Here is a 24,658-nt window from a genome sequence, read left to right on the forward strand (position 1 = left end):
GATATTTTCCCCAGTTGTTCCATGGCCGAACTGTTGGCAACGTGAGAGAGGACTTCAGTGCTCTTCTGCTGGCAAACTGTATGCAGCTGAGGTTTGTTTTCCTGCTGCTTTGGCTGGAGCTGCTGATGGAGTGGGCTCTGCTGGGATAGTGGGGCAAACATTCAGTGTGTCCTGACACAATTCTGATCTGAAGCACTCCTGCTCTATTCTGAGCAAAGCTCGTTCACTGCGAAGTGAAAATGAAAGAATGTCTTCTCATCACAAAAACAGTAATTTCAGTAGATCGGGTTCTTTTTTCTCCCTTCTTTATGGAAATGCAGGGATGATTAATACTGAACACATTCCTGTAGCTGCTTTTGTTCTATATTCTTTGAGCTTCTTAAGCTGTCATCTATTCATTTTAAACGTCAAAAAGAGCAAGTATAGAAATAGACAGTGTAGTGGTACAAGGGCTGCTGGGAGAGTGAAACTTGCATGGGATTTTGAATATATGTATTTTTCTATTCTGTGTACCCCCTGCATGGAAATATTTCAATTAAACACAGAAAGGGTCTTCATTTTGTCTTGAAATAATGTCTTCATCTGTGTGGAGTGTTACCATCTTTGTGAACATGTTAGCACTGCGAGACTTTTGTAACTGGCACTGAGAACTTGGATGTGCCGTGTTTCCCTCGCTGCCAGATAATTGCCTCTTCATCTTCTGTCCTGTTATTTTTTTCAAGGATGCTGATTTTATTATTTTCTTGTATTTATTCTCTACTGCGAGTGGGTTTCACCCTTGGGGAAATACTAGCTATGGAGGTACAGAACACAAGAAAGAGCATAAATTCCAGTGGGGATTTGCTAATCTTTTAATTTTGGTATTGCTGTGCGAAAAGCAGTTGTTTTTTTTTTTTAATCAAGTAATGAAGGAGTAGCTGTGTTGGTGTTAGAAACTCAGCAGGCTTTGTAAATGGATCTGTCTGAAGGGCAGTTGTGGTTGGAGCAGTCGGCATGGAGGGTTATTCCTTCGCCACATCCCAGCATACCTCAGGACGTGGTGTTTTCTAGTGTTTCTGGTATCCCTTTGTTATCCCTCTGTGTTTTTGCTGCGTGCAGAGGGCAACCACACATTGCTGGTGTCTTTCTATGAGCTTCAGGTGGCAGAACCTGGGTGGAGATCCAGATGCCCAAACAGTGAGAACTCACATGCATTTATGTGCCAAGTCCTCTTCGCTTGAGGCAAAACAACTGCTGACAGAAGAGCAGAATTTAGCCTGGAAAGCTTGAAACACGTGTTTAATACGTGTCTATATAAATCCCATTCATCCCCTTTGTGCATGTGCACAATGAGGTAATACCCGGTTACGTGGGTGCTTATTTCCTCCCGGCAGGACCTTTGTTCAGTGTTTGTGCTTGACAGCGTGCCCTCACTTAACCAGCAGTTATGTAGCATTTCATTTTTCTACTTGCTCAATGTGTGACTCTCCTCCTTTCACTGCTTCTTATGGAGATCTGAACACCAAACGCGTTCCTTAGCAGGTGAAGTTCAACAAGCAGTGTTTGGTGTGATGTGATTAACTCTGCAGCGATGGCTTTGTTTATTGGCTTGGTAAATCACAGAATCACAGAATGGCCAGGGTTGGAAGGGACCTCAAGGATCACGAATCTCCAACCCCCTGCCACATGCAGGGCCACCAACCTCCACATTTAATACCAGCCCAGGCTGCCCAGGGCCCCATCCAACCTGGCATCCATAGGGATGGGGCATCCACAGCCTCTCTAGGCAGCTGTTCCAGCACCTCACCACTCTCATAGTAAATAAATCTTCCTGAGACCATGAGCAGAGAGCTGGGCTTTTGACAGGGAAGTCAATGAGATTCTTCACTGCTTTGGCTTCATTTTGGATGTGTTAGAAATAGGCCCAGCTTACCCGAGGGCGGTGTCTGACAGGAGCTTGGTTTCTCTGACACAGCCATGCTGTGGATTGCAGACCTCTGACCATGGTGGTACTCAGCTGACTCGTACGTGCATGTTGATTTTTGGAAACGTGAGCCTGTAGAGTCTGCAAATCAATCTTTATTTATGGTCAGAAAGCTTGTAGATCTGTGGTGAAATGCGCTGCTCCAACCAGCCTCCAGTGACTGTGTTGGGGTGAATTACACCTGGTTTGTCTCCTCAGCTGCTCAAGGAACGGATCTCCTAGAATGAAGAATAGAAACATTGGGTGTGTTTATTGTTTGTAGCTTTTTACCTAGCAAAAAAACCTAAAAAATGTCATGTTTTTCTCTGTGGTGAGGGACAAGGTCAAATGCTCACAAGGGGGGGTTGCTGCAAGCAGCTCTGCAGGTAGGAGTGAAGCCTGGCTGGGAAACTTCTGTGATTGAAGAGCCTGGAAGCAAGTGTGCTTGCACAGTGACTAAATCTGGCATACCATTAATTCTTCCGTGTGGTTCTGTTAATTGCTGTCATTGTGTGAACTGACGGTTTAAGCAAAAATAGAAAATTTTATGACTGGTGTGTTGCTTACAACGCATCATCTTCACTGAAAGTGCCATCCTGCAGCAGCTCTGAGTGCTGCTCTGTGTTATCAGTCACTGTGATTCATCTTTATCTAAAGGACAAACAGGTGGAAGAGTGCATGCCTGGGACGTGCCCAAGTGCTGTGAGGTCAGTGCTCCAGATGGGGCTCAGCGTTCCCTGCTGCTCCAGCCTGCTGCCCCTTCTGCAGGTGGTGCACCTGATGTGCCTGTAAGATATGTGAGGTAGCAGCCAGAAGCCTTGCAGCCACATTGTTTCCAAAGAGGTGCTGGGAGCAGCTGTGCTGGCATGCGGGGCACTGTGCTCAAACACACAGGCTGCTGCCTTGGGTGCGCTCTGAATAGCTTAATTTGTTTACTTGCGTGTATGGTTGCTTAGCAGCACATGGGCAAAAAATAGTAAATACAGCTAATTCAGTTGTATTACTGATAAGCTAGCATCTCTTGAATATAAAAATGTGTTTTTAATGAGGCTTATCAGCTGTAATTCCTGACTTTTGCTGGGCAGAATGTTAAATAAACAGAGGCGGTGAACTTGGTGAGGAACCCAGCATCCCTGGGGTTACCTCTGCCTCTGAGCTGTGCACTGAGTGCCTCTGCTTCTTCACGCTGTCACGTAGGGGTGTTTTCTTCTGCTCACTGCCTTACGGTGCAGCTGTCACCAGTTTCTTGTGCCTTGTTTTCCTTAGCAAGAGAAGGGACTCATTTAAAACAAACAAACAAAACCTTGAAACAATAACACTGGGTGATGCAACATACTTGCGGAAGCATGAAAAGCAAGACTTGAAAGTGTGTGAGATGGATCAGTTTGCCTGGGAAAGCATTGAGAACTGTTACCATTTTAGTACAATGGGTTTTCGGACTGGGACAAGCGGTGAATTTTCCGGTCTTGCATCAGATGTTTGGCAGCAGCAGTTAATTTTTATCATTCATGGGGCAATGTTCCTGTTGCCCAAAAAAGCATGCGTCTGATCAAGAGCTTTCTGGAATTTGTTTATAAATCTTTCCTTGCTGCTGAAATATTTGGACAATACTAGCAGCAAAATCCTAGCTAATTACAAATGATTGAAGCAATTTCCATGCTTATTTCATTGTTTTTGTAGATTGTCTGTTCAAACTATGTCCTATGAACCGGTACTCTGCTCAGAAGCAGTTCTGGAAAGCAGCAAAGCCAGGAGCTAACAGCACAACAGATGCAGTGCTACTCAACAAACTGCATGTAAGTATTCAGACTCTGGTGCTTGTTGATTATAAGCACTCTAATCTGTACTGCTTTAAAGAAGCATTTCCAATCACCTTGCCACAGTTACCAAGGAGGCACCAGTGGAGGGTGTAGAAGTCATTATACAAGACTACTTTTGAGGCATTGACTGAGATCTCACTTTTAAACACCTTTTGGTTTGTGATGGCGTACTGTTCAAAGCCTGTGTCTGAATAGTGGGATGTATGGTACCAGCTTGGAGTTACAGCCGTTTAAACTTCTCTTGGTAAGCTGTGCTGACTGTAGTGGTGCTCTTCGTGGGTCTGTACTTTTTAGCATGAAAGCAGACAGCTGCTCAGAGGAGCAAACTCTTGGGATTGCAGCTCAGCACGTGAAGTGATGGGTGTTAGCTGTGCTGGTTGGTGCCAGCTGAGCGAAGTAAGGCTGATGGATCTGCTGAGATTTCTCATGTAAACGCTGCTGCTGGATCTATGTAAAGGTTGCTGGGTAATTGTGACTAATTTATAAGGCCAGACTGCCTCTTTTTCCTTATTAGCTTGCAGTATTTAATATTTTTCTGGGTAAGATGTTGTTCAGCAGTTAAAAACCCAGCCAGGCAGTTGATTGCTGTTTTTAGAGTTGCTTTTTTTTAAGAAGCCGACTAACTTAAATACCATCTGTTGACTTTAGAGTTAAATAAAACACATGTTTATGTTAAAATTACATAGGCTGGAGTACTTCATGTCAAAATTACAATTCTAAGTATTTTTAGTTTCTTAAAGCCTATATTAAGCTCATTGAAGACAGAAATACAAAATGGCCCTGTAGGAGAGTGTCATTTGCTGATTGCCATATGGCTGCCTCGCTCCTGCATTTCGCTGAGACTGTTAGACTCATTTTGCTTCTGAAAACATAATTTTATAGCCCAGAAGTGACAGCTTGGCCAGGTGAAAGTTACTTCTTCACTGGCTGCAGCACAGAGGTTGGTGCCTTGTGCTGTGTTTCTCCTTCTTCTATGATGATATTGAAAAGGAGGCCGTGCCATCAAGCTTTAAGTGTCAGGGGTTTCTAGTTTTATGTTTTCTGATGTGTTAGGGGAGGGGAGAGTTAATGCCTGCATAGTATAAGTGCAGGTTCATGTATTTTAAGGAAAGGTTTGTTCTAAATGCTGCATCACATGGGGAAGATGCTGTATAATTGAGCTGGATTACTGTGTCATTTAAAGTTGTCTTCTCTTCCCTTAGTACCTTCCAGTTCAGGTGTCTGGAACTGTTACTGCTTGCTGATGGGGTCCCTGCAGAGATCCAGGATTTGATTTTTTGCAGTGTTTATCCCCAGCTGAGTGTGTCCATACAGGCACGTGCCCAGCGTGCACCTGCTGTCTGCTTGGCTCACTGGGAGAGTCTGAGTACTGTGCAGTTCTACTGGAAATGGTTTGATACATGACTTTCACAGAAGGGCTGAGGCTGTGTGGTGGGTGTGCTCAGTCAGATCTCAGTACCTGAGTCTGGTACATGGATTTAAAATAATTTGATCATGTGTACGTTGTTTTTATACCAAAACTCTATTCTGTCACTTATACGAGTACATGTCACTTATTGGTACATGGAAGACACTAAAACCCCTGCATTTTATGTAATATATGGTGGGGGGGAAGCAGACTGTGTCCCCAGAATGTGTACATGCAACTGTTATCTCTGCACATAACTAGGTTTCTTTAACAGGACATGTAATTTTTATTAAAATCAGTGATGCAGGATTTAGTTGTATTCACTTGCCTTTTTTGGCTTCTATTTGCCTGCTGGTGCAATTTATTGTCTGCTGTGGCATGCTCACTGCTGAGGTCAGGTTATTTTAAGTTAATGCCATTTAAGGGATTTAAAATCTGGGACACTTGTCTTTCTTTGGTATCATGAATCAGTGCTGCTTGAGAAGCTGACATCTAGTGGCCAGAGAAAGTGCTTCTTTCTCCTTGAGTGACAGATGTGGGATATGGTCTCGAAATCTGTCCGAAGTCTTAATCACATTTTCACAGAACACACTATGTCCTTTATTTACAATAATGTGATACCCCACCCTGTGCAGGCAGAGGATTCTTCTCCTTGATTATTGTCATGGATAGCTGAGGGGCTGCTGTATTACCTGAATAAATCTTTATTGATGCTACTCTGAAGATGCTACTGTTGACTCTGAAGTCAAGGAAAAAAAAAAATGTTTTTCAATAATAAAAAGAAAAGTATGCAACAATTTGTGCAACACTCTATTTCTGTATGTTTTTTATTGAGTTTGAATGAGCGGCTGTACTCCAGGCTCTCATGGAGAAAGAGCTGGTCATCATACATAGCAGTATTCTTCTAAGAACAAGAAATTCTGTATGAGCTGAAGGTTGTGGAACTTGAATGTAGTATGCAGATAACTCTTCCTGTGCAGTAGCTAAGATTTTTTTTTGTTTTTAATTTTGCTCTATCATCAAGTATATGATAAAGCATTTATTTATTTCTCTCCTATCTTTATCTCATGTTTTATTCCAAAATTTTGTCAAATTCAAAATATGTATTGTTTAAATGGTGTTCACCTTCACAAACAATTGAAAAAATGAGTAAGAAATAATGTTGGAAATTACAATAAGGAACACATGCTGTATCGTGCACTCATTTTTTCCCAGTTCTGTGAAACACTTACAGATAACCATGGTGCTTTGGTCACCCTGGCTATAAAACAGCAAAGAAATTGTTTGGCTCTAATTTCAGCATGCAGCCGATTTGGAAAAGAAGCAGAACGAAACTGAGAACAGAAAGCTGCTGGGAACAGTTATCCAGTATGGCAATGTTATCCAGGTGAGTTGTGAGCATCTCTGCAAGCTGAATGGGGGACTTCAAGCAAAATCCTATAGAGTGTGACTGCAAATTTGTGAAATTCATTGAGAAGAATCTGTAGTTTTGACTAGCGTGGCAGCACTATGAAGTGTGATCCTATGAAGCAAGGCCTGATCTCCATAAGGATGCAGATAGACCAATGTTTTTTGTGATGGGTTAGCTGTGCTTTTACTCCTCCAAGGTCACGTAATGATTTCATTGGGAATGTTCTCTGTGCTGCTGCTTGGCTGGCTGTGTGGAAATGGCACAGACACTGTGCAGTTCCAAACACAATTTCTTGCAGTCAGGTGATCAGACATCAAATGGTAATCTGCCACAGAGGAAAGTGAGCCCATATAAGCAGATACAGTCCATTTAAGCAAAGGATATACCATATACTGGGGACTGAAAAATATTGAAGTCATGCATCAAACCCAAGAAAAATGCAAAGTACAGTAACTACATAATTGAAAAAGGCATGCCTTAATAATTGGAGTATAACGTGAGCAGATGCGGGATCACCCTGAAACCAAAGCAGACTTACCTTCCAGTAGAAATGGTGCAGCAGCCCTTCAGAAGTAGGGATAATTACCAACTATTCTGCTTTGCCCTAATTTGAGGCAGTGGGTGACAAGGAGCACGACAGAGTGGGCTTTCTTATTGCATGAAGTTGGCTGGTTGTCCTTTACCATTTGGCACGTCCTAAAGCATTTGCAGTTAGGTTAGCTGGAAGGGCTTTGTGCAGGAGCACAGTGTGCCTACTGAAATAAGCACCAACAGAAACGTGCCTGAATTCATCACGATTTTCCTGTAACATGATTTAGGTTTTATTTTGATTCCTGTGTGATACTGTGGTTGTCCTGTACGTGCTCACTGTCTGTTGAGGGGAGGAAAAACGAGCATTCCTAGAACTGAACTCTAATTCTTATTCTAGCTGCTTCACTTAAAAAGTAACAAATACTTAACAGTAAATAAGAGACTGCCAGCTCTACTAGAGAAGAATGCCATGAGGGTGACCTTGGACGAAGCTGGAAATGAAGGCTCCTGGTTCTACATACAGCCATTCTACAAGCTGCGCTCCATTGGAGACAGCGTAAGTGCTGAGAAAATCATCTTAGTGTATTGTTTGCATGCAGCTTGGAAGGTGGTCTGTCATGCAATTAATGAAATGCACAGGTTCTTTTAGTGCATGATGTTGCAGAAACAACCTTTTTCCTGTCAAGAGGGAGAGGAACAAATTGCTATGGTAACTTGTATTTTGAAAACATGGAATGGGTGAACATTGGAAGGAATAAAGGGCCTAATTATGGTAGCTGTGCACAATTCCTGTCCAGTTCTAAATGAGAGGAACTGTTGAGGTTCTTCAGCATATTTAGAGTAAGTGATTAGCATCTAAGCTTTTGGTGTTGCTAGCTTTGAATCAAAATTACTCAAATATTTTACGTGAAGAATGAAGTAATAATGAAGTCAAGTGGCTCTGTTCATAGGAAGACTGGAAAATAACTCATTTGGTATGTAATACATTACTGTTGTACAAGAGATTATGCATCAAACTTAAGAAATTAAATACATGAGTCACCTGGTTATACAGTCTGCCTAAAACTCAGCATCAATAAGCATTCGTGTGCTCTGTGGTAGAGCCCAGCTGTATACCTGGCACATAAATTCAGTGGGCTTTATCAAGTAATTTCTCCTGTAAACTGTCCCCATGCGTATTCATGTAATTGTTCCTTTTGCACACACTTGCATGCATGCGTGCCAGAGCACGAGGTAATGCAGTTGTAGTGGCCATTAACCTCTTTTAAATCCTGTGAATTTGCAGGCACTTTATCGTAATGACCAGTTGTCTTCAATACGGAGAAGGATTTTGTATTTTAATTTAAGTAAGGCTTTGCCCTGGCAGAAGGGAAGAACAGGACATTTGCTGTCCATAATAAAGTGCATTTGTCTTGAGTCATATGCCAGCCTGGTCGAGAGTCTGATTTTACAAATGAAAGTGCATCTTGGAGGAGGAGGATTTTTGGCTGACCTTTTGCTATAGGAATTACTTGTTAAATGTTAACCAATGAAACAACTTCATGGGAAGTAGCAGATAGATTTGTTACCAAAATTACAGGCTATGTTTCTTCTGTAAGCCTCTAAGTCCTTTGGTATAGGATTATTTTCCTGCCTGAATGACTGAATCTATAGTAAGCTAGCTTCTGATGCAACGGAATCCTGATTTTCTTATTCAGACCGGCATCTCTCCAACTGAGGCTGCAATTTCCTCCTATCACTCCTTTTTTTTTTTTAAAAAAAAAAAACAACAACAACAACAAAAACCCACATGCTTTCTGAGATTGCAGGTTTGTCTGATGCTGTGCTTATCTGCAGGTTGTCATTGGAGATAAAGTAGTCCTGAATCCTGTCAACGCTGGCCAACCTCTTCATGCTAGTAGTCATCAGCTTGTTGATAATCCGGGATGCAATGAGGTAAGGGCAGAGCTGGTAGTACTGGAGTTGGGAACAGCTGTACAAACCTCTGTATATTTCAGCTAAGCTGCTAGGGTTTGTGTTGTAGGAAAATTAAACCTCGGTAAGTTCATTAGCACCTGTGGTGATGTTTAAGAATTATTATCTTGTAACTCTTCTCCTTAATGTCTCTGCAAGACTTCTGTGGTACCTTTTGTGCACTGAACAAAGGTTGAAATTTGATCTGTTTTTTTGACTGGATAGAAATGAGATTATTCTTCAAGATCAATAGCCATGGCTCTATGGTGCGTGACTTACCGGTGAGTCAGATCTGTAGTTAGATTTTTCATGAGCAGATGCAGAAGTGGCTTTATTTAAAGTAATGAAATAGGGTTTGTATACCTTGAACACCAGGTTAAAAAATAAGGCAGTAGTTCTGTGGCAGAACTTATGCAAGCACAGGACAGTGGGACTAACAGTTTTATTTCTTCTTTTAGGTCAACTCTGTGAATTGCAATACAAGCTGGAAAATAGTCCTTTTCATGAAATGGAGTGATAATAAAGATGACATCCTCAAAGGGGTGAGACTCAAAAGTTTACTTGCTTGTAACTTGTTCACTGGCGGGTAATGTCTCTGTCTCTACTGATCATGCATTCTGGGCTTTGACAGGGGGATGTAGTAAGATTGTTTCATGCAGAGCAGGAGAAGTTTCTGACTTGTGATGAGCACAGAAAGAAGCAGCACGTCTTCCTCAGAACGACGGGGAGGCAGTCTGCCACTTCTGCAACCAGCTCAAAAGCACTGTGGGAGGTGGAGGTAAGAGCTGTGACCCGGGTTGGGGGTGGCTCTGTGGTGACTGCTGGTGTTTAAAAACCACGCACCTGCATTACTTTTGTTAAATAAAAGTCTTCCTGATATTTGAATCTAATATTTCCTTTATTTGCTATGTTTTCTGTGCGAAATCAAATGGAGGGTGATTTGTCATGCTGTAACAGATAGCTCTGGAATACAGGTTCTTGACAATTCAGAAAAAGAGGACAGAGAGCATCTGTGATGTCATTTTTCTTACCAGTCTCTAAAATCTAAAGCCAGCTAATAATCTCAACTGTCCCGCAGAGTGTTCTGAACATTCTATTTTTGGTGTGCAATGCTGTGATTATACATATCTCATTTGAAAGGAGATAGCAACCTTGTGCTAGACTGTGCATTATCTGAACCATTTTTCACTGTACTGGGCTTTTACATAGTGACTAACATCTGTGCCATCATTGGTTTAAAAAGATACTCTCCCTCTATTGGTACAAAGGATAAACCAGAGCTATTTTATGTAGGTATGGTTTTAGATGTTTGCCATTTGCACTGCCTGTGAGAGCCGTATAATTAGTTGTAGTGCTGCATGTGTTTTTCCTATTGTCAGTCCAGAAGTATCTAATTGATGTACAGCTTTTCCCCTATTTCTGTTGAAAGCTTACCTGTAACCAGCGTTACTTGAGAGTGTTACAACACGTCATTGGCTTTGTGGTAACTGTTCCTGCAGATGCAGTTATCCAGTGATGAATTGAATGTGGTGTGCTCAAAGGTGGTGTAGTCAGTTCCCCCCCCCCCCCCCCCCCGGGAAGCAGAGATCAGCTGTACTGAGTATTCCCTAAGTGGGTGTACCCGGAGTGGCCAATACTGAGTAACAGATCAGCTGATGTTGGAGGTTCTGCTTGCGACAGGGCAAGTTTGCAGTCTGTCAGATTTCTCTTCTAGTACTTCTGTACAATACTGCTGCATTTCAGACCTTTCAGAAGGTTGAAAATTAGATATGGTACTAGGTATTAGTTAAATATTAGTTCCAGCAAAATTTATGGATCTGCTGCATCTCTTTAGGAAGTCTGTTTCAAGACCTAGCAACGATGCCAGTCTAGAGTGCTTTCTTTCGTTACTTACCTGCCAGCTTGTACCCTAATCTTCCTGCCATCACCCACCAGAAACTCCAAATGGAGCACTAGTCAGTACCCAGTGACCAAAAAAACAATGTTCCTAAACTGAGATGGAATAACTGCTCCAAATATTTTCTGTACTGCATGTTGTTTTCATTTGAAAGATTTTGTCTTTTCTGGAGCTCTTTGTTATGTTTCCTCTTTACCTATAAGGGAAATATATATGTGAAGTACTGTATTTAAAGAGAGAAGTCACTCGTGGGTAGTGTAATTGTTCTCCTTTCATTGCAGGTGGTACAGCATGATCCTTGCCGTGGTGGTGCAGGGTACTGGAACAGCCTTTTCAGGTTCAAACACCTTGCTACTGGGCACTACTTAGCAGCAGAGGTAAGTGTTGGGGTTGTTTAGGAGCTCTGCCTTTCCTTCTCAGCATCCTATTCCTTTTCTTTCTGAAAATCTCTCATTTCCCACCCTGAAAAGATGAGGGAAGGAGAGCAGTGTTTGGGTCCTTTAGAGTCATTACTAAAGTAGAAGGTAAACATGAAAGTCAGTTAAAGAGACTTGGATGAATGCTGCAGTATAGAGATAGTGTTGAGCATATTGCACTTCCTGTATGAATTCTAAAGGCAATTACTCTTCTACAAAGGGTAGGTGCTAAATACTGGTATACTGTTTTGTGGGTAGTAAGAATGAAGTTGAATTAGTATTTGAATAGCTCTTAAATGGCTGAGCCCCTCTGGTGGAAAATGAGTTCCATCAACCAGTGTTAGCTTCTCTCAAGTCATGGATTTCCTAGTAGGAAAGACTGACTGTAAGATGGAAATGCAGTTAGGCTTCCAAGCAGGCTGGTAAGAACTGCAGATAATGCTTAAGTGTCCAAGCACAAAGTAAGGTCTGGTTTGCCTCACTGTAGTTGGTATCTCTCCTTTCCACCCTGAAGTAAAATTTCAGGACATATTATAAAATGAAATAAATAAAATGTCAAAGCATTATAATTTTGTGAGTTTTGCTGCTTAACATGAAATGAAAATGTCCACTAAAACTAATTTTAAGTACTTCAGGGCACAGATATACTGATATGCCTGTACACAAACGTCTATAAATAAAGGCTGTCCTGGATGTAAGGGTGCAGAGCAGGGCAGAAAGGCTGTCTTAGCTCATGTTGTTGACATGAGAGTTTCAGTGGGAAAGGTCTGGATTAAGTCTGCTATGTTATACTCCTCTAACAAGTAGATTGGAAAAGCAGCAACAGTTTGTCATGCGTATGCAAACAGATCCTTTTCAATTGTTGTCCAGTATTGAGCTTTTTCAGTACATTTTGGGTTTGCTAATCAGCCAGAAATAAATCCACTTGCGTATTATATTTGTTCTGCATGCCCAGTAGAACCATAGCAGTAGAGCTCATCTTTTACAAAAGAAGTTTAGACTGTGCTGAGGTTGTTTCCCACTTGTAGCGCTGTTAGAGTTTTGACATGCCTGTGATTCTGTTTCATCAGGTAAACCCTGACTATGAGGAAGATGACCAGGAGTGTCAATCCTCAGTAAGTATAGGCAAGAACGTGATCTTGCCCCTAATTGAGAGGGCTTGCACAGGCTCTGGTGTTCAATTGGCCAGTGCATAGATTGTTGAGGCCTTGTTGCTAGTGCAGACGCTGAGAAATTGAGCATGATCTGAAGGCTGTTAGGGCCTATGCAGAGAAGTGGATATTAAAAACTGGAGTAGGCTTTAGTGAGAATCAATACACTTGTGACCAAACTCACGTGTTACTTGGACCCCTTGCCTTCCCACTTTGTAGTATGTCTTTCTGTCTTCCTATTTCTTAAACCTTTGCTTTCTTGAAGCACTCTTTGTATAGGTCTGAAGAGCAAATTGCTCAAGGTTGACATCAAGTGTCGTATGTTCCTAGTGGGATGTTCACATCATGCTGTGCCAGTCAGCCATCCTTGGCCTCCTTGTTTAATTCATGAATACCCTCTCATTTTAGTGTGTCGTGGGTAAGCCGTGCCGAAGGGCCTAGAGAGAAAGAATGGCAGGGTGAGAATGATGTCAGTGCCATTCTTTCTTCCATTCTTTCTCGTGAAAGCAAGTCTGTGTCCTTCTCAGTAAATATTGTGTTGAAGGTTGAGTGTGCTGATGCTTTGTACTGTTAGAAGCTTCTCATTGATGTCAAAGGGAAACAGCATTGCTTCAATGGGAGAAAACAGAACTGGAACAGCGTTTTCAATTTTGGCTTACGTTTTTTAACTTGGATGAAACTGTGGGCTTATGTGAATTTCTTGGTCATTTATCCTGAGTAGTAGATTTGCTGCACTTAAAACTGAGAAGGAACTATTCCCATATTTAAAAGGATGTAAATGCTTTGATAGTGCTGCAGGGATGAGATTACCTCTGAAAAGGATTTGTCATCACAGCCTAGCCATTAAGAAGCTTGCGCTTGCCCCCAGATACTGAACTGTTATTCTTATTTCTTGGTAGCATAGCAAACACTCATCTTCTGCCAGCTTGTCTTTAGTAAATGTAGTTGTACAGTGGGGAAAAACATGAACAAAAGCTCCACACTGCTGTTGCTTCAGTGAGGGGGAAAAATATCCAATGGAAAACAGTTTTTTTTTTTTCTGACTTAACTTGAAAGTTAACCAATGTGTCTGACATTATAGATATCCTTCCTACTGGTAGTGCACTATTCCTTATTCCTGAGAGCAGTAATAATGGTAACACTCTGGCTTCAGAAGTGCACTTTTTTCCCTACTGTGTTTTTTTAACCACTAGGTGGCAAAAATAGACCATAAAGAATAGGATCAAGAGCACATAATTCATTTCTGACATAAAATTACTGTGTTGCTTAACGTTCACTCATGACAACATGGTGTGGGCTGCTTACCTTTGCTTTCATACATTAACTTCAAATTCGTTCAAATGTGAGCTCTCTGCAGTACTTCAGGTTTCTTTCACAGCTGTTTTGCTGTTGTTTTCTCCTTTTAGCTCAGTGAAAGAGCAGTTTAAATGGGCATGAATGAGATGCTGGCTAACACCCTTTCAGTATTAGTGGGCTGCTTCTGTCAATGTTGGTGCTGAAGTTTTAGTTCTCCCCAAATTGCCTCAATCCCTGCTTCCCAATTTATTAGTTTCCATTGTCAGCTTTGTCGCAGTTCTTATAACTGACCAGTTATCTTCTGATGTGTCAAAGGCACATTGCGAATGTTAGCAATGGTCTTATTGTGGGGATGAAGGAGACTGCTCAAACGTGGAGAATTCAAACCAAGTGAGCACGTTTCTCCAGATGTAAAGCCTCCAGATGGACCCTTGAATGTTTAGTCGCTTCTTTTGATGGCACATTCCCAACATGTATTTCTGTTCCGTGCAGTTAACTGTCTGTTCCCACGTGCAAAACCAAAGACTTTAAATGTCACTATTTTGCAGCCAAGTTCACCAAATACCAATGTGCAAACTACAGAGTATTCTGAAGCACAAGCAACACTGGGTAGCTATTCAGTATTTTTAGGGATTGGAATGCCCTGTATCAAGACCTCAAAAGGCCGGTACTTGCTTTTAGCATCCTTTGGGTGCCTGTCTTCCAGTGATGCCAAATACATTTCAAAAGCCAGAGGTGTCTAGAGTGGCCATCTCACCAAATGTGCATCATCTGGAGCTGGTCGGAGTTCCTGACATTCTGTGTGGTGAATAACTGGGGGGTTTTGAGTTTTTTTGGCACCTTCTGCAAGACATAGCTTCTGTTGTCTAGGATTTAATGTATGTATCAATCCAGGAATGCTCAGAAGTTATTAATACTAGAGAAAGCCAGGAAATGTTTGATGAAGAGCTGCTGGTACCCTAAGCCATAGTAATCTTCTCCAGGACCTGGAGTGGGTCACTTAGGTCTACAAATTACAGCACACGCCCATTTAGCACTGGACAGTTGGGCCTGGAGAGCTTGAACTGACTTTGTGATGGGATTTGTTCCACAGCAGGACCCTGAGCAGGATGCCTCCAGAAGAGGCTTGCGCAGTGCTCAGGAGAAGATGGCATACTCTCTAGTGTCTGTGCCTGAAGGAAATGATATCTCCTCCATATTCGAGTTGGACCCCACCACTCTGCGAGGAGGAGACAGCCTTGTCCCCAGGTTTGGCCAACGTTTTTGAGCTGTTTTCCTACAGTTTTTTTCCTTTGAAATTGAGGTGGTTCTTCAAATTAATTTAGAAATAATGCCTAGAACATCACTCTAGTAGTTCACAGTGGAGTTATTGCTAACAGAACCCCATTTTATAGATGGGAAAACAGATGAAGTATCTTTTTTGCTAGTGAAGAAACCGCGGCTGAAGTTTGTTGTCTATAGTGCTCTTCCCAATACCTGTCTAAATTGCGTTTGCTAGGACATACATGACTGGTGCTTAGCACTTCATTTTCTGTTGTATCTGGTTAGTTAACTGTTCATATGGTACCTCTTGCTACTTGAAAGATACTGTACCTTTCAAAGATGCACAGTTTGAATGCAGGCTCTATGCTGTCCGTTCCTATCCAGAAATATTTGTTGTATGAATTTTATCCAGCTGACTCTTTGAATCATCAGATACTGTAAGTTGGCATAAGTTAACAAGATAAAAAGAGTTACTCCTATTATGGCAGTTTGGGTAGAAGTAGTTTTGTTGCTTTCTTTGTTTTGGTTTTTTTTTTTTCCACTTGATGCTGCCAGCATTTTGCATTTTTGAACAATGCTAAGATTTCTTGCCTGGAAATCTGACTCATGCTTTGAAACTTCTGACTTTCTTTTAGGAACTCTTATGTCAGACTTAGACACCTTTGCACTAACACCTGGGTTCATAGTACAAATATCCCTATTGATAAAGAAGAAGAGAAACCTGTGATGCTTAAGGTAAGCCTTGTTAATTTTTTGTGATTGCATCCTTTTATTTCTATACTTTCACTTATATGTTGCTGGTAGAAATTCCAGTCCTTTGAGACTTTGGAGTTTGTCAAACAGTAAACAGTATAACAGCAATTAATAGTGCCTACACGAAGTATTTCATAGGCTTTCATAGTAGCTTACTAGCTATGCTGTTAGATCTCTGATATAGGGCAGTCAGCACATGGAAGATTTTTTTCTCCTGTTTATGGCAACATTTTGCAATCTCAGTCTAAGATTTCTCTGTATTGGGAACACCTATGAGCTTGTACAGAGTGGTTCTGTTCTCATATTGTCTGAGTGAATCTGCATAGCAGTGTGGCTTTTTTGTTTGTGTTAGTTGTTCACATACTTACTACTTTTTTGCCTTCTATTCCAATAATAAAACTTCTTTGTGTTTTAGATTGGTACTTCTCCAGTAAAAGAGGACAAAGAAGCTTTTGCTATAGTACCAGTTTCTCCTGCAGAGGTTCGGGACTTGGACTTTGCAAATGATGCAAGTAAGGTGTTAGGTTCCATTGCTGGCAAACTGGAAAAAGGAACAATAACCCAGAATGAAAGACGGTAAGGAAACAAGAAGTTGGTTCAGATACTGCTTGCTTTACTCAATACCTATTTCTTTTATTACGGATGTGTGCACGTAGTGGAGGTTCTCAAGCAGTGTTCTGTCAGTCCTCCGCTGTCACTTTGTGAAATGAGAGCATGGGAACTGTTGTTGTGAACGTAGGGGAATAATCCGTAGCATGCCTCTCTTGATGGGCTTTGCAAAATGAGTGTGGGAATTTATAATCCATCTTGTGAAGAGTGAACATATGACTTATGGCAAATCCTCTGGCAATGTCTTTGAAAAATATGTGGCCACTCAAAAAGAATGTGCAGTCTGCTGTGTAAAACCAGGGGCCCGTGTGCTTCCATAGGCAGTGTCTTTCATTTGGCCTCGAGGAGATTATAACCTGATCTATTTTTTCTGGCAATTCAAAAGAGCTGCTGATCATATAATGGCCTTAAAGTGATGTCATTGTCTTAATGCTTCTGCAGTTTGACTATTGTACCTGTACTATTGTAACAGGCTATAACAATGGGGAGCACTGGTTCTTAATGTAAAATTTCATGCAAACATTGGTGCTTTATTTGACATCTGGGTTAGTTTTCTAATGTGTTTTGTCCCTTAACATGAAATCTGTGTAACCTCACACTGTCATTGTTCTTTTAACAGATAGAATTTGTAGTCTTATATTAACAACTTGTGACTTTTCTGTAGATCTGTTACCAAATTGTTGGAGGATTTGGTCTACTTTGTTACTGGTGGAACTAATTCTGGGCAAGACGTCCTTGAAGTGGTATTTTCTAAACCTAATAGAGAACGGCAAAAACTGATGAGAGAACAGAATATCCTAAAGCAGGTAGACTGCATTTTTCTCTAAGCTATGCCTACACGAAGGGTTGTCGGAAAGGAGAACCTAGTAATAGAGAACCTGGTCAGAATGGTGGGACTGAAGGATCCGCTGAGTTTCTAGCTTTTGGCAGCTTGGCAGTGGACTCTGGGCATAGTATTGGTAGAAGAAAAGAATATAGAATATAGTAATGATCTTGGCTACGCTGTGGCCAAGGAACAAACAGCAACTACAGTGTGTTTCTGACGTATCTTTTTGAAATTGATAAATGCTAACACAGTACCTTTACGTTAATTTTAATCAAATGGAGGCAGTGCTAATGGGATTTATGTGTGGTTTTAATAAATCCATAGATTTTCAAGTTGTTGCAAGCACCATTCACTGACAGCGGCGATGGCCCCATGCTGCGGTTGGAGGAGCTTGGAGACCAACGTCATGCTCCCTTCAGACACATCTGCAGGCTCTGCTACAGGGTGCTGAGGCATTCTCAGCAGGATTACAGGAAGAATCAGGTTTGGAATATGTTTGCAGCTCTCAGTGGTACTAACGTTTATCCTGCTCCAAAAACCATTGATATTGCTTCTGCTGTGCTGTGGTGTGGTTGTACAGTCAGCAAGATGTTTTTTGGATTGCTTAGTTTTACTGTCATCTTTTGACTCTGTCAGAGGTTATATGCAGTGTAACTAGCAATACTTGTAAGGAGAATTTGAGAAAACAATGCAATTGCTGTCAATCCAGGTGAACTTAAAGATTTTCTTCACTCTCGTGTACTACAAGATCCATTGCAAGTTGGTCTGTGAACTAAGGATGCATGGTTTTTTTGTTGCCAACTATTAAAATCAGACTCAGATAGGGAGAAATTCTTTGGTATCCAGTCCAGGAGTGAGAGAGATGTTAAGACTTTAAAGGAAGAACCATAAGAATTTAATTCAGTCACTGCCTGGGACGTTGGAATGAACGAATGTCTTGCTGTTTTGTTATTGATTATTTTCTGAAATTCTGAGAATGAATTACATCACCTTTCTCTTTCCCTTTGATTAAAGGAATACATTGCAAAGCAATTTGGCTTCATGCAGAAACAAATTGGCTATGATGTCTTGGCTGAGGACACTATTACAGCACTGCTTCATAACAATCGCAAGCTCCTGGAGAAACACATCACAGCTGCTGAGATAGATACTTTTGTTAGTCTTGTGAGGAAAAATAGGGAGCCCAGGTGAGATCTACATTTTTAAATACACAATTACCGTTTTCCTCAGTCTTCTGAGAAAAATCTGTACTTGCCAACTTACTAGCAAGTAAGTACAACTAGTTCACTTTTTTGGCATTTGCCATAACTTCCTGCTAAGGCAAGGGTCTTACTCTGTAGTGTTAAATTGGAATTCTGAATGTTTTCTTTCTGAAATATAGATTGCCTCAGTCTAAACCTCAGCATGGATTGATACCCTCTTGGCTTACGTTTTCCAACAGGTTTTTGGATTATCTCTCAGATCTGTGCGTTTCCATGAACAAGTCTATTCCAGTAACACAGGAGTTGATTTGTAAAGCCGTACTGAATCCAGCAAATGCAGACATACTCATTGAAACGAAGTAAGTCAATGCCTTGGAGATGGTTTTTCTAGTGTGAAACAGAAGGGACGGGATTCAAAGCTGAGAGCACTTCTGGCACATCTAGAGAAAGCAGTTAAATATGTGCACAGTCCTCTTTGGATGCACAGTAAATGGATATTGATGATTGCAGAAGTCTGTGATGTGTGTTCTTAGACCTGCAGTCAGAGACTCCTTTCTGATATTTTGTTTTCTATCCTTCAAGTAGAAAACCTTGCAGGAAAGGTGTACGGGTTTCCATTATCCCTCTTCTGGGTGCAGGCTTCCATCTCTGAGCTGTCTGAGCACTTCCTGGGCAGTACATGAACTCTGTGCTCAGCTTGCAGCAGAGCAGAAGCTGATGCATTTCTGCTCACTTGTTTCTCCCCCTAACTGTAGGGTTTTGGTCTCTAGTTTTCTGCACTGCTCTGCCACTGGTGGAGCATCACTGCAGGCACCAAATCCCAGTTGTCTTTTTTTATAATGATGAGATTATTCAATACATGGAATACGGTACAGATGATCATTATCTAACTGTAAAAGGGAAACAGGCCTTTGTCAAATAGTACTCAAAACCCACATGGCTGAGAATATCCTTGAAGTAGTAATTCTCTTCATCAAAGCAAAAAGATTAATTTATTTCCATCAGCATTTAAAATTGCCACATATTTTATTTGTTCTTATCTCACATACTTGATTTGCATGTTTCATATGTATGGCTTCTAGTTCTTCAGCGAAAGAAAGAGCACAGTTACTGTTTTAGTGGCTGAATTGCTTCTAGCTTTGTCACATAAGCAGGGAAGTGTTGATCCAGCTATTCAGTTATCCAGTTCTTCAGTTATCCAGTATTTATGGGATCTGGTACTGATCAAAAGTTAGATATTTTTGTTTACCAAATCTTCCTTGTTTGTTGAATGAAATGTTTATTGTCAAATGGGAAGGTTTACATTCTAAACTTATTCCACAGCTTTTAATAATAAAACCCAAAGACTTTCTGTAATAAATTGCTACTGCAGAATGAGTGTGATATTCAACTTTTACTTGGCATAGTTCAAGAATAAAATTTGTTTTCTTAAGGCAGGTGAATCATAAAATTACTTACTTTTATATCACCAGTACATTTCAGCAAGTGTCTTGAAAGAAATGTTCTGAAAGCTTTGCATGGGTCTTGGCAGTTTCTACTCTAACCACACTTCATTCTGGCAGGCTGGTCCTCTCTCGATTTGAATTTGAAGAAGTGTCAAGTGGAGAAAATGCCTTGGAAGTTGGAGAAGATGAAGAAGAAGTGTGGCTATTCTGGAGAGACAGTAACAAGGAAATCCGCAGTAAGAGTATCAGAGAATTGGCTCAGGATGCTAAGGAAGGGCAGAAGGAAGATCGGGACGTGCTCAGCTATTACAGGTTAACAGCATGTGCAGTAGCTGGCTAGCAAAGTTCATCTAAATTGTGGGAGAAAGCCTTCAGTATATTCAGGCTTCAGTTAAATTTGGGGGAAGGATGCTGGGCTCGTGGATGAAATAGCCATTATAAAGTGACTCTGTGAGTGTGAGTGAAAAGCATAAGATTCATGGTTAGAAATCAAATTATCAGCATGGGAAAGTTTAAACTGATTTGAAAAGATTAGCTGGGGCTTACAGTGCATTAAACTTGCACACCATTTAATGCCTGTATTTCTGCTTGGTTTCCATGCAAATGGATGTTAATGCAGTCTGTATGCCAACTGTGTAGGTTACCTGTGTTGAAATGGTGGTTGGGGGTGAATAAGTGCTGTGGACTTCAGTGTACAAATGGTTTTGCTTTTGGTTAAAAGAAAAAAACTTATTTACCCCCTGCCTTCTGTGGTTAGTGCTCCTGTAGTATTCTGCAATCAAAGTGTTCAGTAATCCTACAGAATTCAGCAGGGCAGTGTATGAACTTAAAAAACAAAAATAATAAAAAAAAAGCCACAAGTTAAGTTTGATTAATGCACTGTTCTTTCGTGCAGTTTGAGCTGTGCTTTTAGCAGTTTCTAATGTGAGGTGATGTTTCCAGATGACTTGACAAGACACCAAGTTCTTGGCATAGTGTTAGATCAAGTTTCAGCCCAGACCAAATTCCTGTGTCTGGGTTTTAAACTTCTGAAAGCAGTGTGACAGACTCAGCTCTGGTGGTACAGGGAGTACAGAGAGATTTTTTTGGTACCTTTTTTTTTTTTTTTTTTTTTTGCATTGTCTCCTGCACTGAAATAACTTCAGTAGACTTCCCAGTGTGTTTTTAATTGAACCTATTGGAGGGCTGTACTTAAAATATGATCTTTTATAATATCAACTTATAAAAATTATAGTTGCTTTCAAAATGGATTGTATTACACTTTCTTCTAAGCAGAATTGCTAGCGTTAATTACTTTTAGCCCACCTTAAGTCTTGTACATGTGCTTAAAACAACTAGAATCACAGAATGGCCTGGGTTGCAAAGGCCCACAATGCTCATCCAGTCCCAACCCCCTGCTATGTGCAGGGTCACCAACCAGCAGACCAGGCTGCCCAGAGCCACATCCAGCCTGGCCTTGAGTGCCTGCAGGGATGGGGCATCCACAGCCTCCTTGGGCAACCTGTTCCACTACTACTTAAGTGTAAAGTTGGCTTAAACTACCTTGAGGAGTGCTTGAAGATGAAAAGCAGTCTGTTGTCAATTAAACATTCATTTCTTCAGGAAATCTCACAGTTGACATTGCTCAACACAAGTCTGTGAGTATTTATGAGTGTTGGATGTTCATGACTGAAGGTTAGTTATCAGTCTGCTGAATGTGCATAACTTAAATACCAGTTATTTGCTCTTACAGGCTGAAAAGCTAAGGACTAGTTTACTTTTCAGTTACCATCTCTTTGACTGGAGGGAACTGGGCTCAGTACTTCTGAGTCACCTTTTAAGGTTCTGTAGTCCATTCTGTTGTTCCTCAGTGAACCACCATGGCATCAGCATTAGTTAGAAGTGTTCCGTCTTCTACAGTATTCAGGCTGAGCTGCCTTAAGTGTTGTTTGGATCCTTACAAAACTTTTGTTAATAGTATTGCTTCTGTATAACTTTCTGGAAAATGAAGAACCCTTTTATTTTATTTTTACACTCTTTCCGCTTTTACTAGTGTTTGGTTAATCTCTTTTCTTTTTCTTTTGAGTAAAGACTCAAAAATAAAAAATTCATCCATTGTTACTACAGATAATATCTTATCAATGCTTCAGGCAGTGGATGGTTCTGGAAATGTTTGTTTGTGTTTCTCCCCTCTCCCCAAAGATACCAGCTAAACCTCTTTGCTAGAATGTGCCTTGATCGCCAGTACTTAGCCATAAATGAGATTTCTGGCCAGCTGGATGTGGATCTCATTCTCCGCTGCATGTCTGATGAAAACTTGCCCTATGATCTGAGAGCATCTTTCTGCCGGCTCATGCTGCACATGCACGTTGATCGTGACCCCCAGGAACAAGTTACACCAGTGAAGTATGCACGGCTGTGGTCTGAGATACCTTCTGAAATTGCAATTGACGAGTAAGTACTTGCTGGAATGGTGTGGGAAAGGAAATTCCATCACTTGATTATTATTACTACTATTTTTAAATAAAACCAGATCAATCCTAATGGTTTTTTAATACCGTTTTAATTTCTGTTACTGTAGCCATGTAGTAGATTCGTTGCTTGTAATGTTTGGAGAGGATCTTCCTCAGTAATAAAAAAAAAAAGAAGAAATAAGAACACCACTTTCCTGTCTGTGTGGTGTAAAGTATGAAAGCAGGGTGGTGTTTCTGCAGAACACTGTGGTGTCTGCCTCGATGGGGGTGATGTGATCAGTGACCCTGGGGAGGGGAAGCGAGGGGGGGAGGGCTGTTTCCTTCTTGTCTGATTTGATCAGAGCACTGACTCTTCAGAGCTGATTGTCTGTACAGCAGCTAGTGCCATCAATAGCAAAAACAAGGGGAAAGTGCAGAAACAAGTAATGTGCTGGATACAGTCATATTGCTTAATTGCCAATGGAAAATATTCTGATACGGGGTAGAAAACCTAAACAAAACCTCAGCCTGGCTGAAAACTTGATTTCTTGACTGCAAACCCCTGTATCACCTCTTTATAGTAGAAATAATTTAACAACAGTTGAACAGAATTGAACGAATCAAAACTCATTTTCTTAGGGAAACAGGAATTGACAATCATGTTAACCATTAGGAATTTGATTCTTTTTGGTATTAGTACTCATGTTCAGTGTTGTCTTCCTTCCTCCCCTCCTCACTAACCTAGTCGTTTATGAGCAAATACAATAGCTCATAGTCAACCTTAAGTGTCAAAATAGAATAATAATTTGCTTCAGCTAAACAGTGAGTGGTGCGTGATCAAAAAGGGAGGAGTGCAGAAGGTAGTTAATGGGGATCCTCTTTTTACAGTTCTCTACACAGACTGAGAAACATAACATTTCAGTTACAAAAAAAAAGAAGTCTACATATTCTTTTTATTTGGAGAGAAGTTAGCATCCACAGTCAGCATCTCTTGGCCACAACTGCTCTCCTGTGTGCTGCACGCAGCTTGACAGTTTGCAGTTAAAAAAGAAACTCTGTTTTGTGTTTTGTTTTTCTTGGATACTTTTAAGTAGTTTAAAAGTGACCCTATGGGATAAAGCAGCAAAAGCCAGGAAAGTCTGGTGTCAGCTTCCTGACTCTGTCCATTGGACAGGCTGTTTAAGAGCCTTTAACTTTTCCTGGGGGAAAGAGCCCTGTGTACATTCATGCTGAATTCTGTTCTGTTTGTTTTCCCCTTCAGCTATGATAGCAGCGGAACTTCCAAAGATGAAATTAAAGAGAGATTTGCACAGACAATGGAATTTGTAGAGGAATATTTAAGAGATGTGGTGTGTCAGAGATTCCCTTTCTCTGACAAAGAGAAGAATAAGCTCACTTTTGAGGTAGTTATCCAGTTCTGATATTAACCTTTTTTGGTGGGATGTTGGTGCTTTTTTCAGCAGCAGGAAGATGAGCAGCACTCAGCACTGAGCTGCCCTGCCTGCTGCACTCCTCTCGTGCAAGCACATCCACTGAGGTTTGAGACAGTTCGTGGAGTTTGCTCTTCAAATGCAGTTAATGAATGTGAACTTATGTCTTAAAAATTCCAGCGACTTATTTACTTTTTTGCTCTGTGTTACTACCAAAGCAAGCTTTCCTGGTATAAATAGTCAGTAAAACGAAACACTCTGTCTGCATGCACAGATATTCTCTCCATCTCACAGTATTACAATGCATAGAACAGTGCCATACTCCATGACCTATTGTCCAGTTCTAATAGTCTGTTTGTGCAATCAAATGTAGTGAATGCATGCAGTAGTATTCTTGAACTATTGATTAAAAATATGATAATTTAAATAGAGAAACACACTTGAGCTGATTGGTCTGCCTTCAATATTTGCACTACATGTGAAAATATTTTTGTGGATTGTGAAGCAGTGTGCTGGGAGGACTTATGGGGAAATTTAGTAATCTGTAGATGTGGCATATGTATATATATGTATCTATATTGTCACACAAAGCCATAAAAAGCATTTGTGTATACCTTCCAGTCTTGACCTATCTCAGCTTGTCTGAAATGAAACAAATACAGTAGCTAGGGAATATCAATTTTAGCTAGGGACCTGTGCCACAAGCTTTGTAGTATTTGTGAGCAAATGGAAAACTTTCTAATGACATGCAAAAGCACACAGTCTTGTATGAAATTATGAGGTATCACAACCAGAATATGACTCACAGCCATGCTATTTTTTTTTCACTCTGTTAAAACTCGATTTTTTTATAGCAAAATGTTTAGTATTGAT

General features: G+C 40.8%; 1 protein-coding gene across 1 annotated transcript in view; it reads left to right on the forward strand.

Annotated features, from left to right (window-relative positions):
• Nucleotides 1-24,658, forward strand: part of ITPR1 (inositol 1,4,5-trisphosphate receptor type 1) — a 150,262-nt gene that overhangs the window by 32,804 nt on the left and 92,800 nt on the right. Inside the window, exons 6-23 of the mRNA XM_090148490.1 lie at nucleotides 3,623-3,738; nucleotides 6,471-6,557; nucleotides 7,510-7,668; nucleotides 8,949-9,047; nucleotides 9,524-9,607; nucleotides 9,697-9,843; nucleotides 11,244-11,339; nucleotides 12,449-12,493; nucleotides 14,919-15,073; nucleotides 15,724-15,823; nucleotides 16,257-16,417; nucleotides 17,115-17,256; nucleotides 17,601-17,759; nucleotides 18,291-18,463; nucleotides 18,718-18,837; nucleotides 20,041-20,235; nucleotides 22,105-22,356; nucleotides 23,617-23,758. Coding sequence (XP_090004616.1) covers nucleotides 3,623-3,738; nucleotides 6,471-6,557; nucleotides 7,510-7,668; nucleotides 8,949-9,047; nucleotides 9,524-9,607; nucleotides 9,697-9,843; nucleotides 11,244-11,339; nucleotides 12,449-12,493; nucleotides 14,919-15,073; nucleotides 15,724-15,823; nucleotides 16,257-16,417; nucleotides 17,115-17,256; nucleotides 17,601-17,759; nucleotides 18,291-18,463; nucleotides 18,718-18,837; nucleotides 20,041-20,235; nucleotides 22,105-22,356; nucleotides 23,617-23,758 — 2,432 coding nt within the window. The remainder of the gene's footprint in view (nucleotides 1-3,622; nucleotides 3,739-6,470; nucleotides 6,558-7,509; nucleotides 7,669-8,948; nucleotides 9,048-9,523; nucleotides 9,608-9,696; nucleotides 9,844-11,243; nucleotides 11,340-12,448; nucleotides 12,494-14,918; nucleotides 15,074-15,723; nucleotides 15,824-16,256; nucleotides 16,418-17,114; nucleotides 17,257-17,600; nucleotides 17,760-18,290; nucleotides 18,464-18,717; nucleotides 18,838-20,040; nucleotides 20,236-22,104; nucleotides 22,357-23,616; nucleotides 23,759-24,658) is intronic.

This window comes from Phasianus colchicus, chromosome 11 (assembly GCF_987193195.1).
Source record: "Phasianus colchicus chromosome 11, bPhaCol1.hap1.1, whole genome shotgun sequence".
Taxonomy (NCBI): domain Eukaryota; kingdom Metazoa; phylum Chordata; class Aves; order Galliformes; family Phasianidae; genus Phasianus; species Phasianus colchicus.